Genomic DNA, 19105 nt, shown 5'->3' with positions numbered 1-19105 from the left:
ACCCAGATGAGGATGGTCTCTTACTGGGGACAACTTCTTGTCATTAATGTATTAAATAATCTGTCAAAATGGATTCCTTCTTTCGCGAGCCGAGCTCTTTGTACCACTTGTGACGTCATCAATTTAAATCACATCAGATATTCTTGATAAGGAGGTAGTAGAACTAGGCTAGGCCTTTCCGTACAATGGTCAAGTTTAGATATCAAGGACATTCCGACGTCGCAAATCGAAAAAACAACGTTATCAATTTTGGAGCAAAAACGTTGGTAAAATGGTCCACCAAGCCTATAATTGATCAAGGTCCATTTCTAGGCTTCGCCCGTAATTAACATCCAACTTTTCACGACAGCCAGAAAGAACATGCAACGCATAAGGTAGCCAGAGTAAAAGAGGCGAGAAAAAAAGAAAGGAAAGGGGCAACAAAAAAAATTGAGAACGGGAGATGGCGAAAAAAAAAAGTCCAAATTTTGGCTTATTCACATGCACGGAATTGAAATATTGCTCAATTTCGTACAATTAAATAGGCGCGCGGAGAACCAATCACGATCGAGAATTTTGTTATAGATACGATTAACGTTAAGTCACGAGTAGCAGGTAAAACAACACATATTCGACCCTTGTGTGAAGTTCCTCGAGGACCAACCCAAAACAAAAGAAAATGTCATGAAGATTGAGGCGCTGGCAGACTTATACAACCTGGAGAACGTACATCAGGGTTGCATCGACCTGCTCAAGAATATGAGACTTGAGTCCCTTTCAGAAACTATTCATTTTCGGGACCTCGACAAGGAAAAGACGCAATATTACCTGACACAAAGGATTGAACGATTAGAGACGTTTCTTGACGAGGCATTTCCCCAGTTTTTTGGAGTAGTGGCGAGTTTTGTACTCGAAATGTTCGGGAATAGAAAAAACACGCAAACATGATGTGGTGCAGTGAGCATGTCGGAGGGGGTAAATTTTATAGCTATATTTCCATGGAAATGATGGCAAAATGTTCAGGCTGTAGGAGCATGTTAAGATCAATGGTTAGTGGAACCATGAGTATGTGTTTTAATTCGAGAGGAAAATTTCCTCCCCTCCATGGGGGCAACAACCATTTTAGCGACGATCTGTTCTCTGTAATGGAGAATTTTGTCATGTGACTGGGAAAAAAGTGACATTTGATCATGATGAGTAACAGAGAAGCTACTGATTGAGTATTCAGTGCGTATTCAGTAGTACATTCTAATTGGTTCCCCATATTCTCATAAATGAGCATTGAACTATATATTATCTATTGCTACAAGGGTTTACCCGTGTTCAGATGTAACCTTTGCATTTTTTACATTCAAAAAATCACTAAAACACTTTGCAGGTGTTTTTCCTTTGTTGATTAGAGGAAGCTTTACGGCACGACTAAACTCTATCATTATCACAGAATTTTTAATACATTTGAGTGATTTGAAATTCTCTGAATTTTACGTACTTTGTAGTTTAAGTAGGCCTAAGTATAGTTATGCTATAAGTGAAGCAACATGAGATCCCTGTATGCACGTTTTAGACGGTCGAATTTCTTTAACTGATAGGTTGCCATTTTGAGTCACCATTTGTAATTTTACATGATCACTTCGTTCTCGGACTGGATACTGTCAAACAGAAAAAAAAAACAATGAAAACATAATTATTATGAAGACAGTAACAAGAAAAGCCCGAGGGCCCACGGATGGCTGGAATAGATGGCTGAATGGTGAGAAAACCGGGCTTAATGTGAAACAACCACAGTATGGAATCAAAAGAGAGCTGCATTCAGGGTCAGTAATGAAGGTTATAACGAAAATTGGAAATTCCACTTGTTACCATGATAACCCTTACAATGCATCAGTCAAATCCAAGGGCGCGGCACTCCCAGGTTTATCCTAAGCATTTTGATCAAATTCTACACTAAGGTGGCACATAGTCACCAGCAAAATAGTTTGGGCGTCACAGTGTATTAAACTCTCCACCCTCTAAAACAAATTACACTGTAAGTCCCGAATGAAGAAACCTCAGATGTATGATTTTTGTCCATGTAGATTGAAAATCCTTTTGCAATAGTCAAATAGAAGCTAATGGGCATTAGTAATGCTTTATAGTTAGCTGCTACAAGGTAGTATCAACAAGAAATGTGTCATCGAATAACAAATAAAATTTCAAATCAATCTACTCATTTTGTATTTGTTGCAATTAGTCCAATTACTATCAACATAAATGTCCATGGCAAAGTACATCGGTTACTGATAATAACTAATTCATTTTGACAAATTTATTCGCCTGTCTGGAATATGGTTTACTGGCAGGGCAAGGAGTCAAGATGGTTAGATATTACCAAAGGTATTTTTTGGCTTGTTTATGGACCAAGTGTAGCCATGAGAACGAGGCTTCCAAAATGGTAGACACTTTGTCAAAGTCCCTTACATCTTGGCAGCCTCATTCCCATGCATGGTCGTACAGTTTCCTACTCTTTATCACTTTAAGAATTTTCCTCACGCGCTTTCGCTCCCTCGTTGGTTGAGTAATCTTCTTCAACTGGTGTTTTTTTTCGGCTATCTTAGGGTCAGACATTTGCGAGGCAAAAGCAATGCTAGCTATGCTTACAATATGTTTGTATCGTCACTAACGGCCTTTGTTGATAAAGTCATGGCTTCAGTTTAAGAAGCCAAAGCTTAAAAATTAAAACATTCTAAGTTCTAAAATTCTGATAAATGTTTCCACGTTGCAGCTGGTATTACCTCCCGGTGATTTATACGTTTTTGCCCACGACACACCGTCTAATCTTTATCAAAGCGACCTTTTAAATATTCTTTTTTCAACCAGTTCTGATGCCGTGATTCTCCTTTCAGAAAGCTAGGCCCAAAATTGTTACATGAACTAAGGAGCGCAAGTACACAGTCCATGTGCGTTTTCGCTAAAATGTGAGGTTAAGCACGCAATTTCAGATGAAAATACTATTTGAAAGAAATAACTTTGACTTAAGTGTATTAAGACTTAAAAAACAACGAGGTCTTCAGGCTTATCAGTCATCAGCTATCACCACAGATGTTTTAAAGCTCACAATGTAATTAATTGTTAAAGAGAGGTTAGGCTTTCATCAGCGCGTGCCCTCTAATTATACAGAGTCAAGGGCGGGGCGGGGGGAGGGAGGGGACTTCCGACAACAACATGGGTCACTGTTTTTTTCCCAGGTCTTTCCATCCCTAGCCCTTGTAGACTAAGACATTCCAATAGTATATTTGCACGTTGTCGTCATTTGACTACAACTACTAGAGTTCCTTTAGTTTTTTTCTTTATTGTTGAAATTTTGAATTCCCAGTGGGGTTTAAATAACAATTGCCCTAATTAGCTTAAGGAACAGAAAAAGTGAAGGATTCTGGTATATTTGTAGTCAAATGACGCCATCATGCAAATCGCCTATTGACCTACACTTAAAATCTGAAAGGGATCAAACATGCAGTCATTCCCTCAACTGGTTTGGCTCTTGTATAGAGTTGCCAGGTATTGTGATTGTACAGAATCCTGCAAAGAGCGTTTGAGTAGGAGGCCAATATAGTAAAAGGAGTATTTCCTCCTACGAGATATAGTTACGTCTATTTAGCTTGTAATGCTAGGAGCACTAATCAATTGAGTGAAAGTGTGGTGGTTAGTACATGTACTTTCGTGATGAAATTATCATAGCTTCGCCTTCAGTTGAGATATTTGTTCCAACGTACCATATTTAAACTTCTGCACAACGTTTTCTCCCTTATTCCTTGATGATTCTGCTTGCCAATTCGACTAACATTGAAAACACGGTCATGAGAGCGCACATATAGTTTATGGTCTATATTAAATGCAAATTGCAAGTTGTCTTTTTATATGCGAAGTTTCCAAGATATCAGCAGTAACAGCGTAGCGTCTTCTAAAAACACAGTCTCCTCCAGACATTGACTTCCTCGCTTAAAATTGTACAAAAATGGTTTTTTGGCCGGGAAAATGTTTTCTTGTGTTACTTTCGTGACTTCTTTCTCGTTATCCAGTTCACTGAACCGAATCAAGCAAGCATTCGTTGCCAGTTTTACCCCACGGAAGGGGGACAGTCCGACTCCCTATAATATATAGAACGTAAGGGGAGGTTCCGCCTGAAAGGTGTACCATTAACAGGCTAGAGGTATATTGAAGGGTAAGTGAGTTTCCCAGGGTGAAAAAAAGGGAAGGGAAAACTGTTATTTAGTTATTTTAAATATGGTATTTATTTCTCGAAAGCAAAACTATTGTCAAATACTTGTGAAAGCCACGAACATTTCACAAGTATTTATTTTTCGGGAAATAAATTATTTTATGTGACTTTTTAGGGTCAGTTGCCAAGTTAGGGCACGGGTAATTATGCTCGATAATTCCAGATTGCTGTCCTCTTTTTTTTAAGTTCTCGGACTAAAGCAGTAAACTTACCAAACACATCCATCGAAGGTATGACGGGTGACCATTCGACTTTGCTGAGAATGGCTGATATAGCTAAGTCAATCATATTTTTTATGCTGTAGTTTCTTTTTGTAGAATAAACGGTTCTCTGGGTAGCCAAAAATGGCATCTACAAGTGTCTGCTTCCACTGTAGATTATGAAAAAGTATAATTAGGCTTAGAGCACAGAGTGCCTTTCAAAATATCTTGCTAAGAGACGTACCAAACGTCCAATTTATCCAAGTATTATTGGCAAAAACGATTTTTTACTTTTCTTTTGTCTACTGTTAGGATATAAAAAGAGTGCCATTTTGTATGGATGGTGGCAAAAGGGTTGCTTTTTCTGTGAACATTGATAAAAATGGCATGTTCAGTAACCCCCCGGAAGTCTTATTCCTTCTGGTTTAAAAAGTAGGGGGCGCTGCCAAGTGTACGTTTTCATTTCTATAAGTGTAAACATTTTGTAATATATTTGTGGCTTTATAAAAGGTGACTGCAAAGTAAAGGTAAAAGAAATATGTAGGTTTAATTTTTAGTTTTTCCCAAAATATACAGTCGAACTTCCCATAAGCGACCACCCAACATGTCGAGCGTAGTTGGTCACTTACGGGGGATGGTCGCTTAACCCTTAGGGGCTAGGTCACGCTATTTTAGGTAATTTTGTTTAATGTTGTTAATTATGAGCTCCAAACGTCAAATTGACAGGGCAAGAGTCGTTCATTTGCAAAATCACGGCCACATAACAACTGAGAATGATTTTCCAGCTGTGTAAATGACATTTTGATATAGACTGATTTAAATTTGAAAAAAGGTGGGCCGACGTTTTTCAAATTTACCCAAATTCAATCCATTTCAATCCTCTCAAGTTTTGTCCATCCATGTCCCTTCTTGGCTTCCCTGTGTTTTGTTAGAGTTTTTCTATAGTTCTGAACAGTTATTAATAATAAATAAAGAAAACATGAAAATAATGTTGTTGTGACTGTACTTTCTTAATCATTATGATGACGGTAGAATTAAGGTGAAGACTGAAATTTCCCCATGGTACGACGTATGATAGCGTGATCTAGGTTTACTAGTCTCCAGTCTCCTAATGTGAAAGGCGCGGATCCTGTTCCTAGTGTCACGCGATCGAAGGGATTTTTATTTCCGTGTTCCAGTGGTGAAAGAAACACAGAACACGTACTAAAATACCTTTTCGCTTGGTGACGATAAAGTTTTCAATAGTTTATAGCAGAAATGGCATCTAACAGCACCATCGAAAACACAAGCCTTTCAGAAAAGGGAAGCCACGACGAAACTGGTGAGTTTACGATTCACCTCATACTGCTGCATATGCATACTGAAAGATCGGGAAAGAAGCTAAAGGAGCAACCTTAAGATCGGTTATTAACATATCCTGGGTGCCAGAGGGTTTTTTTCTCTTTTCGGGGCGAATCGTTTCGGCGAAGCCGCCATCGAGATCGTGGTAAAAACCTTTTGCCACGACACCGATCGCGGTTTCGCCGCTCACAATATGCTCAGCTTCGCCACGAAAACAAAAAAAAACCCTCTGGCACCCAGGGTATTATTAACAAGGTTTCTTTGCCATTTCAGTCTGTCAAATGCATAAATATTAAATCTACGGTTTGTTCCGAAAATATATACAAAAGTGTGTCATTTGGCTCCACGGTTTGCACGACGATCGACAGGGTGATCAATAGGCCATTTCCGAGCTGCCTCCTCTTCAAAGCGGGTTTAAGTGCGAAGTTTTTGTTATGGTAATTAGTGCTACTTTACATATGAATGAAAACTAATATTCAGAAGAAAAAACGTCGCACTTACACTCGCTTTGAAAAGGAGGCAGCCATGAACTCGGAAATGGCCTATTTAATTTGCGTGCATATGAGTAGAGTACGCAAATTTTTAAATTTAAAAATTCAACATCTATGGGTAAGAAATAAATAATGGTCGTTAAAGTCTTCGTCCTTCTCCATCTTCACACCTCGATTTGCCGCTCAAAAATTAAATATTTTGGTTGGCTTCTGCTGATTATGTACAGACTCTGAAAAGCGAGATCAAATTCACTTGATTGACATTTTCAGTCATATTAACGGCTGCAAATTGTAAAATCTGACAGTTTTCACGCTTGACAAAGATTTGTCCAGATGACGGCACTTTGGAAGTTTGGTACAGCTTTACAAAAGTTTGGTAGGAAGAAAAACACCGTACACACTTGTAGAACGAAACTGATGCAATATATTTTTGCAAAATAAACAAAAACTCACCAAGTGCGTACGGGCTCTAAGTTGGGGATAAAAATGAATGCACGATCTTGTAACTCCGATTTGAGTTATTTTTCCAACCTCTTTCTGTCTGTAGGAGTAGATCAAACAGAAAAGAAGGTGAAGCATTGCTTTTCTGAACCATGGGAAGATAGTGACGTAATTCTTGTGGTGGAGAACGAGACGTTTCATGTTCATCGTCTGATACTGAGTATGAACTCTCCAGTGTTCAAGGCTATGTTCAAATCACAGTTTAAAGAAGCCACGGCCAACGAGATTCCTCTGCCTGAGAAAAATGCCAGTGGTGTTCTGGACTTTCTGAAGATAATTTATGGCTTCCAGTACATCCAAGAGCGGGTGGAAATTACAAGTAAGTATATTAATTTGTTTTCCAGCTGAAGCTAAGCCAATTGGAATCTGGTTACCGGTTGCCGGTAACCGATTCTAGAATATCAGTTACCGTTTGGTGTATATCTAAACATTATTTTTCGATCCAAAACATCAAAGTATCGCTGTCAAAGAAAGTGTCCCATTATTAATTATGTAGAAACAACAAATAACTGAAGCGCTGGAGCAAAAGACAGCGAAAAGAATGATAATTCTCCACTAAAATTAGGCTTGTTCTCACATTCTCTCCCTTGCTCAAGCGTGGGAAGTTTGATCCGTTATAACTTTGCGAAAAATCATTCAAAACCTTTTCTCTTTCCCCAGGGACATAGTTTCATTTCTGCATTAACCCTTTTGAGACCCAATTACGCATATACGCTTAATTAATGGCCGAGCTCTTTGTACCACTTGTGACGTCATCAATTTAAATCACATCAGATATTTTTGATAAGCAGGTAGTAGAACTAGGCTAGGCCTTTCCGTACAATGGTCAAGTTTAGATATCGGGGACATTCCGACGTCGCAAATAGAAAACCACGTTATTAGTTTTGGTGCAAAAACGTTGGTAAAATGGTCCACCAAGCCTATGATTGATCAAGGTCCATCTCTAGGCTTCGCCCGTAATTAACATCCAACTTTTCACGGCAGCCAGAAAGAACATGCAACGCATAAGGTAGTCAGAGTTAAAAGAGGCGAGAAAAAAAGAAAGTAAAAGGGCAAAACAACAAAATTGAGAACGGGTGATGGCAAAAAAAAAAAGTCCAAATTCTTGCTTATTCGCATGCACGGAATTGAAATATTGCTCAATTTAGTACAAATAGGCGCGCAGAGAACCAATCACGATCGAGAATTTTGTTATAGATACGATTACCTACCTATCATCTAAAATTTATAAATTTCTAATCATAAACGGACTTTTCTTTTCAATGTCTTAGTGGAAAATGTGGAAGATCTTCTAAAGTTAAGTCACGAGTATCAGGTAAAACAACACATATTCGACCCTTGTGTGAAGTTCCTCGAGGACCAACCCAAAACAAAAAAAAACGTCATGAAGATTGAGGCGCTGGCAGACTTATACAATCTGGAGGAGGTACATCAGGGTTGCATCGACCTGCTCAAGAATATGAGACTTGAGTCCCTTTCAGAAACTATTCATTTTCGGGACCTCGACAAGGAAAAGACGCAATATTACCTGACACAAAGGATTGAACGATTAGAGACGTTTCTTGACGAGGCATTTCCCCAGTTTTTTGGAGTAGTGGCGAGTTTTGTACTCGAAATGTTCGGGAATAGAAAAAAACATCCAAACGTGACGTGGTGCAGTGAGCATGTCAGAGAGGGTAAATTTTATAACTATATTTCCATGGAAATGATGGCAAAATGTTCAGGCTGTAGGAGCATGTTAAGGTCAATAGTTAGTGGAACCAAGAGTGGGTTGTTTAATTGGAGAGAAAATATTTTCCCCCCCCTCCATGGGGGCAACCACCATTTTAGTGACGATCTGTTCTCTGTAATGGAGAATTGTGTCATGTTGACTGGGAAAAAAGTGACATTTAATCATAATGTGTAACAGAGAAGCTACTGATTGAGAATTCAGTGCGTATTCATTAGTACATTATAATTGGTTCCTCATATTCTCATAAATGAGCATTGAACTATATATTATCTATTGCTACACGGGTTTATCCGTGCTCAGATGTAACCTTTGCATTTTTTACATTCAAAAAATCACTAAAACACGTTGCAGGTTTTTTTTCTTTCTTGATTAGAGGAAGCTTCACTGCACGACTAAACTCTATCATTATCACAAAATTATTAATAGATTTGAAAGATTTGAAATTCTTTGACTTTTATGTAATTTGTAGTTTAAGTAGGCCTAAGTATAGTTATGCTATAAGTAAAGCAACATGGGATCCCTGTATGCACGTTTTAGACGGTCGAATTTCTTTAACTGATAGGTTGCCATTTTGAGTCGCCATTTGTAATTTTACATGATCACTTCGTTCTCGGACTGGATACTGTCAAACAGAAAAAAAAACAATGAAAACATAATTATTATGAAGACAGTAACAAGAAAAGCCCAAGGGCCCACGGATGGCTGGAATAGATGGCTGAATGGTAGGAAAACCGAGCTTAATGTGAAACAACCACAGTATGGAATCAAAGAGAACTGCATTCAGGGTTAGTAACGAAGGTTGTAAGGAAAATTGGAAATTCCACTTGTTACCATGGTAACCCTTACAATGCCTCAGTCAAATCCAAGGGTGCGGCACTCCCAGGTTAATCTTAAGCATTTTGATCAAATTCTACACTAAGTTGGCTTATAGTCACCAGCAAAACAGTTTGGGCGTCACAGTGTATTAAACTCTCCACCCTCTAAAACAAATTACACTTAAGTCTCGAATGAAGAAACGTCAGATGTATGATTTTTGTCCTTGAGATTCAAAATCCTTTCGTGGTAGTCAAATAGGAGCTAATGGGCATTAGTAATGCGTTATAGTTAGCTGCTACAAGGTAGTATCATTAGGAAATGTGTCATCGAATAACAAATAAACTGATTTCAAATCAATCTACTCATTTTGTATTTGTTGCAATTAGTCCAATTACTATCAACATGAATGTCCATGGCAAAGTACATCGGTTACTGATAATAACTAATTCATTTTGACAAATTTATTCGCCTGTTTGGAATATGGTTTACTGGCAGGGCAAGGAGTCAAGATGGTTAGATCTTACCAAAGGTATTTTTTGGCTTGTTTATGGACCAAGTGTAGCCATGAGAACGAGGCTGCCAACATGGTACACACTTCGTCAAAGTCCCTTACATCTTGGCAGCCTCATTCCCATGCATGGTCGTACAGTTTGCCGTGTTGCATTCAAGTTTCCTGCTCTTTATCACTTTATGAATTTTCCTCACGAGCTTTCGCTCCCTAGTTAGTTGAATAATCTTCTTCAACTGATTTTTTTTTTGGTGGGTGTGGAAGTGTTGCATGCCATCTTAGGGTCAGACATTTGCGAGGCAAAAGCAATGCTAGCTATGCTTACAATATGTTTGTATCGCCACTAACGGCCTTTGTTGATAAAAGTCATGGCTTCAGTTTAAGAAGCCAAAGCTCAAAAATTAAAAAAATCTAAGTTCTAAAATTCTGATAAATGTTTCCACGTTGCAGCTGGTATTACCCCCCCGGTGATTTATACGTTTTTGCCCACGACACACTGTCTTGTCTTTATCAAAACGACTATTTAAATATTCTTTTTTTCAACCAGTTCTGATGCCGTGATTCTCCTTTCAGAAAGGGCCCAAAATTGTTACATGAACTAAGGAGCGCAAGTACACAATCCATGTGCATTTTCGCTAAAATGTGAGGTTAAGCACGCAATTTCAGATGAAAATACTATTTGAAAGAAAATAACTTTGACTTAAGTGTATTAACACTTAACAAACAACGAGGTCTTCAGGCTTATCAGTCATCAGCTATCACCACAGATGTTTTAAAGCTCACAATGTAATTAATTGTTAAACAGAGGTTAGGCTTTCAGCGAGTGCCCTCTAGTTATACAGGATAATATGGAGTCAAGGGCGGGGCGGGGGGAGGGAGGGGACTTCCGCCAACAACATGGGTCACTGTTTTTTCCCAGGTCTTTCCATCCCTAGCCCTTGTAGACTAAAACATTCCAATAGCAGATTTGCACGTTGTCGTCATTTGACTACGACTACCAGAGTTCTTCTCGTTTTTTCATTATTATTGAAAATTTGAATTCCCAGTGGGGTTTAAATAACAACTGCCCTGATTAGCTTAAGGAACAGAAAAAGTGAAGGATTCTGGTATATTTGTAGTCAAATGACGCCATCATGCAAATCGCCTATTGATCTACACTTAAAATCTGAAAGGGATCAAACAAGCAGTCACTCCCTCAACTGATTCGCTCTGACGAAGGGCTAACGCTCGAAACGTCAGCTTTTAGAATCTCTGTACGGTGGTCAATTTACATTATCAACTCCGTTGATAAACCAAATTTTTGTATACTACTTCCCCACCGACGCAGCACCACAGTTTCTTTAGAAACTACCCCTTCACTCCCTCAACTGGTTTGGCTCTTGTATAGAGTTGCCAGGTATTGTGATTGTACGGAATCCTGCAAAGAGGGTTAGAGTAGGAGGCCAGACTAGTAAAAGGAGTATTTCCTCCTACGGGACCTGGAGACGAGTTAGATAAGTCACGCGATCGAAGATTACCATTAACGCTCCGTCTTGCACACCAGGGGCGTATTGTTAATGTACTTTGTAGCGTTGAATATTGTCGCAGAAAACCGGCTGGCAGAAAGCGATGTCATACAACTCTCTTGAAACAACTCAGGACATAATGTTTGAATGTTACTATACTCCAGTTTAAGATGACAGCATTGAATTTCTTCTGATTTGAACAACTCGTGTTCGGTTCAATGTAGTCAAAAGACCAGCCTGTAGGAATTTGCTTGCTAACTTTGACGGTAAAGGAGGAAGCGTAAATGTGCGTTGTGCTTTGATGATGATGATGATGGCTCCGTCGATCTCGAGAGACCATGGTTGACTGCGCCCAGGCTTGTCACTTTGTGTTGCAGCGCCGGGTGTGGCTGTAAAGGCCGATGCGGGACCCGCATTGCCTGTTGCATCTGCTGCAGGTAAAGACCGGCTCCTGTCTTCCTGTCTGGGATGGGGCTGACTGTAGCAGCTGCTCCTTGCGAAGGCGTTTCTCTTCCCAGCGGCTTGCTCTCCTCTCCTCTGCTTCCTTGATGACTGCTTGTGTGGTGGACCGCCAGCCAGATCGGTCCGAGGCTGCTGTCTCTAGGTCAGAGGGGTTGAATCCACCAGCCTTCAGATCCCGCTTGCACACATCCTTGTAGCGGAGGGCTGGACGTCCTGTGGGTCTGGTGCCAGTGGCCAGCTCCCCAAACAGCATGTCTTTGGGGATGCGGCCGTCAACCATTCGAGTGACATGGCCAAGCCAGCGCAGACGTCTCTGGGTCAGGATGGCAAACATGCTGGGCATCCCTGCCTTGGCCAGGACGTCGATGTTGGTGACGCGGTCTTGCCAGGTGATGCCAAGGAGTCTGCGGAGGCAGCGCATGTGGAAAGCATTCAGCCTGCGTTCCTGGTAGGAGTAGAGGGTCCATGCTTCACTGCCGTAGAGGAGAGTGCTCAGTACACAGGCCTGGTAGACTCTCATCTTGGTGTTTGTGGTGAGCATGGTGTTGTCCCACACTCTCTTTGTCAGACGGGCCAATGCTGTTGCTGCCTTGCCAATCCTCGCGTTCAGCTCTGCATCAAGGGAGAGGTTGCTGGAGATGGTGGACCCGAGGTAGGTGAACTTGTCCACCACTTCGAGGGTGTGGTCGCCGATCGAGATGCTCGGGTCGTTGCTGACGTCTTGACCCATGACCTGTGTCTTTTTCAGGCTGATGGTGAGGCCGAACTCTGTACAGGCAGCTGCAAAGCTGTCAATGAGCCGCTGCAGTGCTGCCTCCGAGTGGGCTGCTATTCCAGCATCGTCAGCGAAGAGGAGCTCTCTGATCAGCACTTTCTGCACCTTTGTCTTTGCCCGGAGACGTGACAGATTGAAGAGGCCTCCATCACTCCTAGTGTGGATGAAGATTCCGTCTTCAGAGTCCCGGAAAGCATAGGAGAGGAGCAGAGAGAAGAAGATGCCAAAGAGGGTTGGAGCAAGGACACAGCCCTGCTTCACTCCATTCTTGATGGGGAAGGGTTCCGAGCAGGATCCGTCAAATTGAACGGTCCCACGCATATCCTGATGAAAGGACACAATCATGCTCAGAAGCTTGGGGGGGCATCCAATCCGCTGGAGGAGGGCAAACAGTCCTTCACGGCTAACCAGATCAAAGGCCTTGGTCAGGTCAATGAAGGCCAGGTACAGGGGTTTTCTCTGCTCCCGGCATTTCTCCTGCAGCTGCCTCACTGAGAACACCATGTCGATGGTTGACCTGGCGGCCCTGAAGCCGCACTGCGCCTCTGGGTAGACACGCTCAGCGAGAAGTTGCAGTCTTTTGAGGACCACCCGGGCAAAGGCCTTGCCGACAATGCTCAGGCTGGGGGCTGCCCAGCTTGAGGCGGGCGGTAGCTGGCCAGTGGGATGCGATGATCCCTCCCACCGACAGGAGACAGCCCCAGGCGCCCGAACTAACGCCAATAAGCTCTGGGCTTTTAACCGGTAACTGCCGTCTCCCCATGTTGTGCTGCCGCGGGATGCGGCACTGGAGTGACCTCTCCAGGGCGCAGGCCTGGGCGATGATATGGAGGACCTGGGATGCCCAGTCGTCAGGACCCCCCTCTCTAACCGTGCTGACGAGATCCAACGGAAAGGACAAACCAATACAGTTGGCGTCAGGTTGGCTGCAGGAGTTGCCGGAAGGTATTGCGTTGCAAGAACCAGCCGCCTTAGGGGCTCCACTCCGGATTATCTGTTGGGGTTTACTCCCCTAGCCTTTGTCATCTCAATGACACCGCAAGGCAGCGAGGTTTTTTGACAGAGTTTCCTTCTCTGCATGAGGCAGGTAGCACAGGGTTACATGGTCACCTGTGGCAAGTCCAAGAACGGACCTGACCTGACCTGGCGTTGTGCTTTACGTTGTATTAAAAGATATAGTTACGTCTATTCAGCTTGTAATGCCAGGAGCAGTTATCAATTGAGTGAAAGTGTGGTGGTTAGTATATGTACTTTCGTGATGAAATTACCATAGTAAAAAGTTATATGAAATACTAACTGCTGCTAAGGGCAAAGCTTTGCCTCCAGTTGAGATATTTGTTCCGACCTAGCTTATTTTAACTTGTGCACATCGTTTTCTCCCTTATTCCTTGACGATTCTGCTTGCCAATTCGACTAACATTAAAACACGGTCATGAAAGCGCGCATAGAGTTTATTGTCTATATTAAATGCAATTTGCAAGTTGATTTCTGTGCTGCTTAATTTCAGTCTTTTTATATACGATGTTTCCAAGAGATCAGCAGTAACAGCGAAGCGTCTTCTAAAAACACGGCCTCCCCCAGACATTGACTTCCTCGCTCAAAATTGTACAAAAATGGTTTTTTGGCCGGGAAAATGTTTTCTTGTGTTACTTTCGTGACTTCTTTCTCGTTATCCAGTTCAGTGAACCGAATCAAGCAAGCATTCGTTGCCGGTTTTACCCCAGGGAAAGGGGACTCCCTATAATATATAAAACGTAAGGGGAGGTTCCGCCTGAAAGGTGTACCATTAACAGGCTGGAGGTATATTGAAGGGTAGGGAAGTTTCCCAGGGTGAAAAAAAAGGAAGGGAAAACTGTTATTTAGTTATTTTAAATATGGTATTTATTTCTCGGGAGGTAAATTATTTTATGTGACTTTTTGGAGTCAGTTGCCAATTTGAGGCAGGGGTAAACATGCTCGATAATTCCAGATTGCTGTCCTCTTTTCTTTAAGTTCTCGGACTAAAGCAGACGACAGTACCCTTACGAAACTCACCCATCGAACTTATGCCAGGTACCCATTTGACTTTGCTGAGAATGGCTGATATAGCTAAGTCAAGCATATTTTTTATGCTGCAGTTTCTTATTGTAGAATAAACGGTCCTCTGGGTAACCAAAAATGGCAACTACAAGTGTCTGTTTCCACTGTAGATTATGAAAAAGTATAATTAGGCTTAGAGCACAAAGTGCCTTTCAAAATATTTTGCTAAGAGACGTACCAAACGTCCAATTTATCCAAGTATTATTGGCAAAAACATTTTTTTACTCCTCTTTTGCCTATTGTTAGGATATAAAAAGAGTGCCATTTTGAATGGATGGTCGCAAAAGGGTTGCTTTTTCTGTGAAAATTGCCAAAAAATGGGTAAAGCTTTTGACCCTGGGGACGGAGACTCCCCGCATGTTGAGAAACCCCCCCGGAGGTCTTATTCCTTCTAGTTTAAAAAGTAGGGGGCGCTACCAAGTGTACGTTTTCGTTTATATAAGTGTAAACGTTTTGTGATATATTTGTTGCTTTATAAAAGGTGACTGCAAAGTAAAGGTAGGGGGCGCTACCAAGTGTACGTTTTCGTTTATATAAGTGTAAACGTTTTGTGATATATTTGTTGCTTTATAAAAGGTGACTGCAAAGTAAAGGTAAAAAAAATATATAGGTATAATTTTTAGCTTTTCCCAAAATATACAGTCAAACCTCCCGTAAGCGACCACTAAAAGCCTAGGTGGTCACTTACGGGAGGTGGTCGCTTATGAGAGCTTGGACCGTATTGGGTCGAGCTCTTCCCACATTAGTGTATGGTAACCTCAGAGATTTGCCCATGTTTTATATGTTTTATACGTATGAAAAGTCAATTTCGAGAAAAAATACGGCACTTCCCATTGAGAAATTAAATTTCCGGCTCTTGTACCGTATAAGAATGCGATATTTTACAACACCTTATTATCCAATTTCTGCTCTTTTACCGTCCGAGTGGTCGCTTACGGGAGGTTAAAAACAAACGAAAATTTCAAACTTTAGGCTATGAAAGTGGTCGCTTACAAGAGATTCTAAATATAGTGATTTGACTTTTGGTATTCTGGAAAACTGGTCGCTGAGGAGAGGTGTTCGCAACCAGAGGTTCGACTGCCTTTAGTAAACAGGTTTAAAAAAATATGAAGAAAACATGAAAATAATGTTGTTGTGACTGTACTTTCTTAAACACTAGACGCTTCCGTGAGCGTACACTGGGTTGCCTAAGGTATGTGTACAGAAAAACAGAAGGCACTGAATTGTGTGGCATTGAACTACAGCATTCCAGTTAATTTTTTTAAGTCGGGAGTCTTTAATACCATTTGAGGGGTCACCCAGATATCGTGCCAGCAGAGGCCCTTTTACTCACACGTTCACACTTTTAATTATTTTGTAATGTCCTGTCCTTTTTTGAGGTCTTTCAGTTTTTTAAGCTTTGGCAATAAATTCAGTTTACAGATAACAAAACACGCTCTTTAGTAAAATTCACTCGTTTCTTCTTTAAATAAATAGTCTGCAAAAAAACTAATTGCATATTGCTCTGACTGACGTTTTCCTGCATGTCATGCATGTCTTGCAGTTGCACTAAGCAAACGTTTATTGCGCACACTAAGATGTTGTTTCCGCCTCATAATTCCTTTTCTTTTGATGCCAGGTCAAAACATTTTTTGGCTTTATGTTTGCAACAAAAAGTACCGTAAAAGCCGGGAGTTAACAGTAAAGGTAAGGCAAAAGACAAATGAAGAAAAAAATGTCATAGTTTTTTTTATATATAACTCTGAATCGAATTCGCATCGAAAGATTTGTGACAATCGATCGTAAAAACACGAAAATTTCTGCAGTCTCTGACTTTTATGAATGAAGTAAAAGGTCATGATGTTCTGTCACAACCTCGTTCCCAGGGTCTCCTCAGCTTTCAATATGGCGGCGGGTCGGGAGAAGACCCTGGCACACAGCAGATCACGTGATCAAAATTTGTCCATCGAGGATGGACAAATATGCAAATGTTTTCAAAACGGCGGCAAGGAATAAGGTGAGGGTACAACAGCCAACAAAACAAAATGGAGTACGAAGGGGGGACCCAAAGGTGTAAAATTTGATGTAAAAAATACGAATGGATTAATGCACGAGCAACGAGAATGCAGCAGATGACAGAGAAATCTCTCTTTGCTTTTCATTTCATGTTATTTTAAAATAATGCAAGTTTATATACGGCTATATTTCTCGGGGCTGTGATTCTTAAACAGCTTGGAAACAGCCATTGCACACAGTTTCCCCTGTAACATCACAAACATTTGATTGCCGTAAAATCCAGTGAGCTAAGGTTCAATGAAAGCCCTGGTTCTAGCTATTTAGTCACGGAGATATGTTCACTGTCTTCGGTAATGTATAGTTTATATTGCATGTTTATTTTCAATCAATTCAACCTGATTATCATTAATTTTTTCATACACTGATTTCTTATCGGTGTATATGAGCCTTCTGACAACGACTTTCCCCAGTATACATTGACCCAAAGCTATTTTCTGGAAAGGAAGTATTATTATACCACATATTTTGTTTTGAGAATCTGTGGTACTTCATTTTCAAAGTGAAACCATTTGAATGTTCTATTGTGGTTCCATCTCTCATGTCATCGATTGACTGCACGTATTGTCATGTCAGTGTAAAATCAGTATTTTAATTCTTTTCTTATTGCCAACAGGGGACCACAGCATGTTTAGTGCCCACATTCTTACAACTTGTTATTGTAAATATAATTATTATTTTGTGGTAAAGTTGAATAATCAAGCCAATGTACGTTGTTGAGCATGCTATTCCATAGCAATCTGCTTCTTGTGCTTTTCAAGCTATGAAAAGAACTTTTCCATGTCTTGTCCTACCAGTGAAGGCAATATAATGTCTTGGAATGCTACTCATGAAATCTGTTGGGCCTAATTAAAAAGGGTACAATTTGTCCAAGTCCTAAACATAAGCATCTCATCATCTTTAGCAGTTCTAAATCTCTTTGTGTACCACTAGCTGAAGAGTGTGGAAGGGATGATATGGGAAAGAATATGGATTACTGCAGAGTGTACATGTCACTGTGCTGCAGACAAGTAAATATAAACAACACCAAAAGTGTCTCCTAACGCTAATCACTCAAAAATGTTGTTTCAAATACCAATTATGTCCTTTTATATATCCAGCGATCACTATTCCAGAGATCGTGAAAAGCCATCATAGCTTTAATTGGAATCGAAACGGCGAATTCGTTTTGACTGTTATGCTTGTTAATTTGCGGCTGCTTCTTACGGAACAGCTGCAATTTTAAAAATGATTAAACGTGAATTCTGTTTTTCTTCTGGCTCTCCTCGCTCTCCTCACTAGCCGCCATCTTTCTTTCGACATTAAACCAATCAGAATTAATGTGAGAAATGCACCAATCAGCGATCTTTTTAGTTCTCTGTGTGCCAGGGCCTTCTGCCGACCCGCTGCCATATTGAAAGCCGAGAAGACCCTGGGAACGAGGTTGGTTCTGTCAAAAGGAAGAAATCGATCACGTGCTAGGCAACCATAAACGTGCACGTGATCACCTAGTATCAACTGAATGAACTATGGGAAAAAATGTTAATCGTTCGTCGTTTTCAGAGTAAAACAACGTACTTTTTTGCCAAGAAATTTCCGTTATTCAACTGAATATTCACATTTCATCTGTCGGGTTCCTGAGAGGCGTTTCTATTTTGACTTCATGGTCAACTATTTCACAATCGCGATGTTGAGCGGCCATGTAATTGAAAATCAAAACATCTATGAGATAAAAAAAAAACAGACTTGCGATTTATCGCAAATCACAATGCTGACAAGCACAAAAGCAAAAGAAATGGTTAATAAATATGAAGTCTTTTACTATCTGAATGTTTTTGGGTCGAGAGTAAAACGATATATTGTTGAAAAATCTTCGTGATAAAGGAGCTATTTCAAGGAAATGATGTAATTTCAGGACACTCAAAATTCACAAAAAGCGTGAGGCGTTTCATGTAAACAATCTTCGCACTAGTAAGTCGTAACAACAAATTGGATTAGCCAGGAAGTTAAAGAAATATTGTTGGCTTTCCAAATAAACTTCATTTTACACTATGGTGACAAAAGAGATGAGGTTAAAAATTTGGCTACCTATTAATCGTTTGCCAGAGAGAAAAAAATCCTGTCTCTTCGCGTATCATATTTCAACGCACGTATGCAAATTTGTTAAGCTCGAATATTAATTACACCACATGATGAAATCATAAAGGCCACCTTTTGCAGCGAAAAATTTATTGAAGCAAACAACATATTTGCTATTAGGGGCAAAAACCTCATCCTATTTTATTGCGTGCGTGAAACAAATAACTCAATCGTGTCAAATTACCATGTACGCAACAAAATAAATTTCAGGTTCAAACCCTTTCCTAAAGAACCTTATCCTTGAATAATGAAGCACAAAATAGTCGAAAAGCTTTCTTTCAAATAATTCTT

The 19105-nt window shown here is 40.5% G+C and overlaps 2 protein-coding genes and 1 pseudogene across 3 annotated transcripts in view; 2 read left to right on the top strand and 1 right to left on the bottom strand.

The window, feature by feature from the left end:
* Positions 1-711, bottom strand: part of LOC137992780 (transient receptor potential-gamma protein-like) — a 65125-nt gene extending 64414 nt beyond the window's left edge. For both annotated transcript variants that reach the window (XM_068838296.1, XM_068838294.1), the window contains exon 1: positions 1-711. This exon is cut by the window's left edge and continues 1809 nt beyond it. The gene's annotated coding sequence lies outside the window, so the exon portion shown is untranslated.
* The window catches only part of LOC137987224 (uncharacterized), a 2584-nt pseudogene extending 465 nt beyond the window's left edge, over positions 1-2119 (top strand).
* A 3455-nt stretch (positions 2120-5574) lies between these two features.
* On the top strand, positions 5575-9672 carry LOC137990636 (BTB and MATH domain-containing protein 36-like). Its single transcript, XM_068835755.1, has 3 exons — positions 5575-5755; positions 6814-7086; positions 8039-9672. The coding sequence occupies exons 1-3, from the start codon at positions 5692-5694 to the stop codon at positions 8671-8673; spliced, it is 972 nt and encodes a 323-aa protein (XP_068691856.1). The 5' UTR covers positions 5575-5691; the 3' UTR covers positions 8674-9672.
* Positions 9673-19105: the final 9433 nt, after the last annotated feature.

The sequence above is a fragment of the Montipora foliosa genome, chromosome 2, assembly GCF_036669935.1.
Source record: "Montipora foliosa isolate CH-2021 chromosome 2, ASM3666993v2, whole genome shotgun sequence".
NCBI lineage: Eukaryota > Metazoa > Cnidaria > Anthozoa > Scleractinia > Acroporidae > Montipora > Montipora foliosa.
Note: the sequence above shows the minus strand (reverse complement) of the source record. Positions and strands in the feature narration are given on the sequence as shown.